This window comes from Ornithodoros turicata, chromosome 3 (genome assembly GCF_037126465.1).
Source record: "Ornithodoros turicata isolate Travis chromosome 3, ASM3712646v1, whole genome shotgun sequence".
NCBI lineage: Eukaryota > Metazoa > Arthropoda > Arachnida > Ixodida > Argasidae > Ornithodoros > Ornithodoros turicata.
Window position 1 is genome coordinate 94,652,929 of NC_088203.1, and position 9,240 is coordinate 94,662,168.

The 9,240-nt window shown below is 42.8% G+C and overlaps 1 protein-coding gene across 1 annotated transcript in view; it reads left to right on the forward strand.

Moving 5' to 3' along the window:
* The window catches only part of LOC135388857 (hemicentin-1-like), a 160,681-nt gene extending 152,288 nt beyond the window's left edge, over positions 1–8,393 (forward strand). The window contains exons 13-14 of the mRNA XM_064618703.1: positions 7,249–7,398; positions 8,053–8,393. Coding sequence (XP_064474773.1) covers positions 7,249–7,398; positions 8,053–8,153 — 251 coding nt within the window. The 3' untranslated portion in view covers positions 8,154–8,393. The remainder of the gene's footprint in view (positions 1–7,248; positions 7,399–8,052) is intronic.
* The last annotated feature ends 847 nt before the right edge of the window (positions 8,394–9,240 follow it).

Below are 9,240 nucleotides of genomic sequence, written 5' to 3' on the forward strand. Positions count from 1 at the left end.
AATGTGCTCCCCTGCGCTGAAGAAAAGGAACGAGTAACGTCGGTAACGAGTTACCAATTTTTGTAACTGATTCCGTTACTATTACCATTTTTTAAAAAGTGACTGAATCGTTCCTTCGTTACCAAAGAAAGTAACCGTTACCAAGTAACGAGTTACTTGTAACGAGTATCTGTAGTGTTCTCAGGGGTATCAATTGATCCCGTCGAATTAAAAGCAATTTTTGAAATGAACAAATTAGTTATTGGAAAAATGAAATGAAGGAGGTTATGTTCAGTTTCCAGTGGTCAAAATTAAATATCGCACAATCTAAATGACGTCCATACTTTACAACTGATAATTATTGATAACACGGGTAGTCTCGTGCCGTCTACTTCGGTCCTTGTGTTTTATGGTGTATTCCTCAGGCTAAAGGAAATGTTGCCCATTTCAACAATACAGTAACTCGTTTGCACACTTCAAATTTTTTCTTCGAGTGTAGTTTACAGCGAAGCCTATCATACGAGCATACCCCTGGACTACGATCAAATATCTACAAGTTCTTCATTCTGATTGAGGAATAATTTACATACAGTACAGTTGGTGAATGTACTGCGACTGTGAATGTGATTTCTGGGGTCCCCGTGTCCGCCATGTTTTCTTCTCGTTCGTTTATTTACTATCTTCCTTGTTCCAGTCCGTAAGTATCTACGCTTTCCCAGAACACTCCAGCTGAAGATACGTAAAATGTCGTAGCTTTCACGTGAGCACGACCCCTCAACGTAATGTCTTTTTCGTGCTCTTATAACAATAGGAACATCCTGCGGCCCAGCAACAAGATATTACGTAGCAGACGACAGGGTCAATAGTGTCGTCTGTTATGTGTGCAATATTCCACTCCCGTACTCCGGCGCAGTGAGAACGCTCAATATAAGACGCTGCGGAACTTCCATCCCGTGAACAGTTTGTTGCTTTTTCTTCCTGTAGAATATTCCGCTAGTGGGAACACACGGTTACGAGAACTGGAGTAACCTACCTCTTTTCTTTTCTTTTTTATGAACGCGACACTCTCTATTTTTCTCTTTTTTTTTTCTTCCAGCAAACCAGACCAATCGACATGTGATGCGTTAAACAGTGTCATACCCATTGCGTTGCCATGGTGATAAACCGCTTCCGTGCCATTGAGTCGTTGTCTGCTTCCGCCCCGTTTGAGGAGAGGCATGGCGAGGGTCTCCCCCGGGTGACGGGGGAATTGTTTTGGTGCCACGCTGAAGGATGTCGCTTCGTTTTTGGTCGGTGATTAAGGAGCCATGCGCTTTCTAATTAACATGCTAGGGAAAATTGTTCACTTGCGCAGGAGAATGGTCCTCTGGGAACCGTTACCGTAGGAACTGGCCCGTAAATCCTCCACTAAGTGATATGCGCTGGGGCTCACTTCCGGTGTGGCTCTGTGTCAAAAATACTTTCGCGGCGTGCCGGCCTAGCCTGTTAACTGCGATGTAAACGCGATTTTACGTTATATATCTAAATGGGTTTCTCAAGCGTCTCGCGTCTTTAACGGACATATGGTTCGCGCCTTTGAACAACTGGAACTTTTTCTTAGTATTTTCAGTATTTGATACTTATTCTGCAGAACGCCGAGCGCAGCTGTGTGAAGCATTCGGTCTCGCTCTTATAAATGTAGTTTAGTGCGTTAGGATTAGGAGTGTCAAATGGAAAAGACTGTATGTGTGTGTGTGAGTGTGGTGTGTGTGAAATGGTGAAGCCTCACCGAGGTAGCGGTATAAGTGGACATGTAAAGGGGATGTAAGAGGGTAAATATAAATGGAGATAAATGATTTTAAATTGAAGTAGCCGAAGGTAATTAAGAGTAAGAGTAACTGAAGGTAATTAGACGTATTTCAAAACAATGAAAGCAAGAAAGTTGAGTTTAAAGGTAATGAATACAAGCTCTATGAAATTAAGGGAAATATTAAATTAAATTAAAGATTACGGTAGGTAACCGCAGGTTACCGGAGGTCACCGCGCACACCACACGTGGAACAGAGTTTGGACGCGCCGACACAGAAGGAGGTGTTTGAAAGCCGGTGTAAAAGCCACATTAAAAAAAAAAAATGACAGTGCTGCAGTAGTCCATACAGAACTTAATTGAGCGCACAGTTCCCGCAAAGTAGACGGCGAATAAAATGCATCGAAATGAAATCAAGAGAAATCCAACACAGACACACACACACACACGTACGTACACACATATACATACGTACGTACACACCCATACACATACACACACACACGCGCGCGCGCGCACACACACACACACACACACACACACACACACATACATACATACATACGTACTACATACGTACATACCTACATACATACATACATACGTACCTACATACATACATACATACCTACATACATACGTACCTACATACATACCTACATACATACGTACCTACATACGTACATGCATACGTACATGCATGCATACGTACGTACATACATACATTGGATGATGATGAGGTGGCCGATTCACCGCCGCTGAGGCGATACGAGTCCAAATTCCACACATGACACTCAGTCTCTTGTAGGCAAAGTCTCTTGCGCTCGCAATGGACTAATACTTCACGCATCACGAATTCTGACCCTTTCTACCCTCCTGGTAAAGCATCACGCAAGCTTCTACCCGAGAAGAGTTTTCTTTCGCGTTTTTATTATCAGAACGCACTGATTTACGGTAGATATACCGGAGGGAACATCGAAATTCGTCCCGCTACTTTTCGCGTCAACTCATACGGCGCTTTTGTAAGAATCTCGGCTTTTGAACACAGATCGAAGAAACGGAGCAGCAGAACAACAACATCGTCAGTGACGGCGCGGACGACGATGTGCACGAAAAAAGATGACTCTGAAGTTGGAGTTCGATTATCTTGGCATTGACCCGCGGTTCTAATCGGCCAGGCAGTATGGTCATGGGTCACCAGCTGCTATCGATTGCACAGCGTCATCTGCATCGTCAGGAACCAGCAGTCGATGAGCCGATGAATCCCGTCGTGAGCCCTGCCTCAGGGAAGAATGATGACGCTGTAATGAAGAACTATCGAAAAGCAGCGAACTCCGAAGTTCGTAACTTAACATCGTTATAACGGGAGCAGAGCGCGCATTGATGTTTTCAGCGGCTATCACGAGGCGTAATGAACACAGGAACATTGCATATGCTAACGAATAAATTACACAGATGAGCCGCCCGAGCTCCAAAACAAAATTTCTCTGTTTTGCTGCGGCGACGACGACGACTTGAGGATAGTTATATCGTCTTCGAGATATGTTAATTCGAAGCTCTGAACGGAAAGAACTAGAAGAAGCTAACTCAACCAAAGATGCGTTGTTGATGAGTTGTTTAAAAGTACTTTCTTTATATTTCTGTCAAATCACGTCGTTTTTCGTAATTTCAGATTGAAACGATTTTTTGTATATTTGTAAACGACATATGTCATTATTTTACTTATATAGATACACATTTACACACAGATACACACTGTGTCTAACAAATAGCTTTTCCATAAAAGGATTATATAAGCGAGCTATGTTGAATGTTTGTTTGCCTGTTTCCCTGTCCTAACCTTAATCCCAGCAACATGCTGCCTACATCGAACTGTTCTCATCTCCATATAGTTTTTCATCAATTATTCGAAGCCTTTCGAATTTTAATCGAACTTTAAGAAAAGACCATATGGACAGAGACAGACACACATGCATAATCCTGTTTAGATCTACTTCAAATAAATATTATTGTATAATCATGGTCATTCAGAAAATTATTTCCTACCTTTATACGTTCTATTTATGTTTATCTGACACTAGCGAAAAGGGCATGACTGCTGTATAATGCGCAAAACTGTAGTCTGGCTCCGTATAAGAATCACGTGGCTTGATGAGGATTTAGGAAGCAATAGGCCTACGGAGGGCCCGGTTTTACACCATCGTAAGGGCGACTCCGGGGGGTGGGTCGAGATACGGGTATCAGCTTTCTCTGCTTGTATGCACCTCAAATAGAACACAGTCGTTAAGCTGAGATTGAGACTGGGCGTGATCCGTTTTGTGTCACTCCCTGTTGCGTGAACAAGCACGTGGGACGCGAAGAAGTCATGCCGGAGTCACGTGGTCTGGAATGTTTTCCCTCTCTCTCTCTTTTTTGTTTCAAGTATTCACCGTAGTAGTTGGGCATGTCATGAATACGTCGGGGAGCACACTTCAGTTCCTAGTGACAATTGACATCCTACAAAGTTACAAACGAATATTTATTTGGCCTTGGAAAATTCAACGAGGCATTGTGGTAGTTTTAACCTTGGTTAGACATGTTTCGTTTGCTAACACATGTTAACAGAACGAACAATGATTCCGAAAAGACAGTACTTCTGCCGTTCCTCTGAAGCTGCTACTGCTGATAATAACTTCGACGACGACGACGACGTTGATGATGATGATGGCGTTGATGATAATCATATCGGAACAAGGAATAGCGAATTGTGACGTAGATCGCGACAGGGTTGGCCTGGTTACCCCAGTGCCCCCAACGACAGATTGGCTAATGGACTTATGGACTTATTAATGAACTTAATTAATGACTTTTACTTCGTTACACATCTGCCAGTAAAGTAAACGGCAGAGCACAGAAAGCAACAGAGGACTTTGCCTGCAGAAGGAAGCCACAAGAAGAGACCTGTGATTTCACCTGTTAATGCACCTACAATATTTTTTTGTCTTGGTTCTCATGCAGCAGACCTTGACAGGGTACAACATAACCTCTGTTCCAACAACTACCATTTCGGGACCCATTTCCTTTTATTGTCACAGCGTGCTTTATTGTGTCAGCGGTCGCCTTACATAGCCTATCCGAGATTCGCGAGACACAGCACGAAGCCGTTCGGTTACAGGAAAACTCTTTCGTAACACCGTTAAATTGTTTCATGGCTGTGGCGGGAGAACCACAGGGTTACGACACCAGTATGGGAATCGGTTTCCGATGCCGAATCACAACACCGAGTGCACTGAATTGGAGGGAAGAAGGGGAACTCTAATTGAAGAATCAGGGTTGGCATATCGACCGAGTGTTACATCGTATGCTATTATACCCTCGCTTTTGCTTTCTGTCTTCTTATTGGAGGAATACGGTGGCGCACGTGAGCAGTTAATGCGGAACTTTTCGAGATTTCTGGAGGTTGTAGTCGTGCGAGCGAAATTATTAAGCATGAACTGCAGCAGATGGAATTATTACTTGTGTACCGAGTAATACAACGTAGTTTTCAAGTTCTGAGGCAGTATTGCTATACCTACTCGCTTTTCAGTTGTCTGCCGTGAGCTCCGGGAGGATTTCGGCAGCAGTACAAACACAATTATGTAGGTTAACTCATCCAGAAGATGAATACGTACCTAATAGCATATTGCTCAATATCATAACAGCGCAGCATACGTATCATATCTTAGAAAACTTATATGATAACGACGTGCACATGTATTTGTGCGATTAACACGGTGGTGTGGTGTGCGACACCACCACCATGATTTTTACCTTAAGGTAGGACGCATTTAGTTTTTCACCGTCTGTCTTATCAGCTTTCTAATTTATTAAATGATATTGCTCATAGTAATATTGGTATTAACAATGTAAAGTTATCTATGTTCTTTTGTTTTATGAGTAGATATCCTATTATTGGTATGCCTGCTGTAGCCTTGCTGGACACAGAAAATAGTGTATATTGCAATTTTTTGTTTCTCTTTCGTTCTTTTTATTATTATTTAATGGTTAGTGACTTGTTGTTCAATTTTGTTTGTCTATATTTCTTGTATATATGGACTGACGCCTAGTCGGGCCCCTCCCGGCTATTTACCTCATGCCTCCCCAAACGCTCGCAGTGGAAAATAAATTAGATTAAATTACGCAGCGAGAGAGTATCAGTGAAGAAATTGTGCCCTCATTCTATTTCATTCATATCTATAGATACTACTTATGATTTAGTAGCCAGGAGCTCACGCAAAGCTAACCGTGACACTGATTGCGTGAATCGAGTTGTGCTTTTGCGGACAGTTCCGATCTAAAAGAGAGTATAGCACCGAATATCCCTGATACCTATTTAAATATCTCCAGTTGACACATTCGTTGTACCCAACTAAGTCACCAAGATTTTTAAAAAAAAAGGAAGAAGAAACATACATAAATGCACACATAGTTCACTGTAAATGTGAACTTTACAAAGTCACGTCCGTTTTCGAAGGTAGTCGATGCTACAGACACTATCACTACGAGTACCGGGCTGCTATAATTGCGCCTCGTCAGGTTTAAACGCCCCAATTTGCTAGATGACCGTCGTAGTCATGCCCCTCTTTCATCCTGCACCTCGTTATTAGAAAGCTCGCTAAGCAACGGCATTACAGGAGGGCTCTGCTTTTGCGCGCTGTCTCTATTTACATTGCAGAGAAGCAGAGCGTAAACAACGCCTCAAGGGATCTTAGCTTTGCTTTCAAGGAGAAGCCGTTCTAACACAAAGCGTCGTAATACGATTGAAGTTTTGTACCGTGGGATTCAGAATAGAGTTTGTGAACGAAGCCTGTTGAATCCAATTACTGAAGCATGTGTTTTAGGTAAGTTTCACGCCGAATTGTTCAGGCACATTTACCCTCTAAAAATAACGCAAGGAAACGTGACATACAGATAAATGACATATTTTACGTAATACGAAACGTGCGGGATGATCTAGTAGCAGTTTATCGACAGAAGATTGTCACCAATCAGAAATCAAAGAAAAAAAAAACGAAAGAAAAGTGGCAAGAAGGTGGTGGAGAGAGAGAAAGGGGATATAGGCACTTGTCATTGCGATGAATGCAGTTTTCAAGTCAGCCTCACACCCAGCGCTTTTGCAGCCACCGTTTACGGCCCACACCAGAAAGGAGGAAAGTGTTACCAGGGAGGAAGCACCAACGACACGTGTGCTTTCCTTTTGTCTGGCTTGGGCGGTAAACACTTTCAACCTACTCCCCCGGAAAGGCAGCGATGCGCTTTGAGTATGGCGGCGTCCACGGGAAAACGGTGTATAAACTCTTGGTTTGTCAGTCAGTGCTGTGTTTGTGTCATCCTTCCTACGTGTTACCCTGCACTGCGGTTTTATCCATTTTAAGATGAGGCACCAAACTGCCCAGTTTGTAACTCTTTTCAACTTACGATATAGTAATTACGCCTTTTTTTTTTCTTCTCTTCTTTCTCGCCAGTGGATGAGAGGGCGTTGTGGGAACCACCAACGAAAGCGAAGATCGCAGGTGACGTACAGAAAGGAGGTGAAGGAGGAAGAGCAGTGAAACACTTCCAAGATTTTCGTGAGAACCGCTTCGAATACGAATCTTCCCATCATCCTACAACAGGTTAGAGAAACATGGCCGTACTGTAAAGCATGCCCCACCGTAGGAGCATTTATTGAAAAATAAAAAAAATAAAAACTTGAAGTCGTATAAGTTTGGTTATCTATTGCGGGTTAATTATAGTTTTTGTCATACGTTTTAGTTTAGAAAAGACTACAACTTGTCCAAACTAACTGTGCGGTTCTTTTTTGTGTTGACTATGAACGATTTCTTCGCTTAACTGTGTACAGAAGTAATACGAATTTTACTTGAGTTGCTTTGTCTGTTATATTCGCTATGCTGCTTCTCGTTGAGTATGTTGTTTATTACTGACGTCAAATGCCTAACTAGCTTTTCCCTTCTAGTCCTTACGATTTTAGTGCTGCCTTTGTAGTCCCTCATTATACATTCTTTGTGTACCTGTCCTTTCTCTTCTTTCTTTTGTGTTCACTGATGCGCATCCCAAGCAGCACAATGTACCGAAAGTCGAGTGCAATAGGGGAGGACGGTATGTGTCTTATCAATGTTCTTTAGTTTCACGAGTCTCTTCATGGCCTTCCACCTACCCGTCCACCCCTATTGCACTCGACTTTCAGTGCATTGTGCTGCTTGGGATGTTCCTTACTTGGCTGTCACGCAGTCGCTCTATTTTTTGACGAATCTCTTACTTTGTTTCAGTAACCGACAAGAACGCAGGAGATCAGCGTCTGCATTTGTGCCATCATCACCGATGGAGGGTGATAGCTGTGGTGACGATAGTCCTGTTGTTGAGATGGTAGACTACGTGTCTGGTGAGAGTGAAAGTGGTGAAGGACACAAATCTCCTACCGAACGCAGCTGGAAGACTTCATCCGTCGACAGATGTTACTGTACAGCATTCCAGACTAGTCCGTAACTTGGGAGACGACCGATGATAGTAAATGACATGGGAGGTAATATGTACGATAAGGAAATATGAGTCCGGTTCCTTGAAGTGATATGCTGTGTTGTGGGGAAAAAATACATTGAGCGTGTCGTCTTATTGCGTTTGAATTTACTTCGGCATCGCTACAGTCATAGTTAACGGGTTCCCATGACGTGTTGCTTTTTGAGTAACAGCGTTATTTTTCAGCGCGCCGTTACTTTCTAGAAGTAACGCATTTGGAAGATAGTCAGTGGGAACGCTCTATGTTGTCGTAATGTAAAGTAGGCAGCGAAATGCTTGCAGCATTTCCTGTAGCCTGTCTATTGTGCTCGCGCTATGTAAAACTACCTTGAGCTGTACATAGTTTACTGCACTCACAGCAATACTGGCAGGTGTTGTCACAGAACTTACGGCAGAGTTTCTACCTACTCACTTATGCAAAGTAAGCGTACAGTAAATCAAATCCTGAAAACAATAGTGGCTTCGAAAACCATGCATTCCGAGTCTTCTCTGGTTTCAAAACTGCTTCGAACCGTAATGGGCGACACTCGAACTTTAAATCATCGCTGCAAAGTTGCTTGCTCTAAGCAGTACTATGAGCTCAATACATGACCCTCGATCGAGACGGCGCCCGACTGGTGTTGAAAAAGGATTATCAGGGTCATTAATGAAAGGACTAGACGAGCGTGTCGGTTATACAAGGTGTTTAATCTAAAGTGATAAGAAATTCTAACTGGTGACGTACTCGCCGGAGGATTGTGGGACTTTCGGCAATTACCTTCCGGAACTTTTGCCGCCATATAGGAAGGATTTGAACAATTTTTAATTGAGGGGACTTTATTTTTTTCAATTGAACTTTGAAAATTGCCAAGCGAACCTAACTTTTTTTTAACAGAAATATGAAGTCCTCCGCGGATAACCACAGACCCAACAAAAACTATGCGCAGTATCGCAACAGAAAT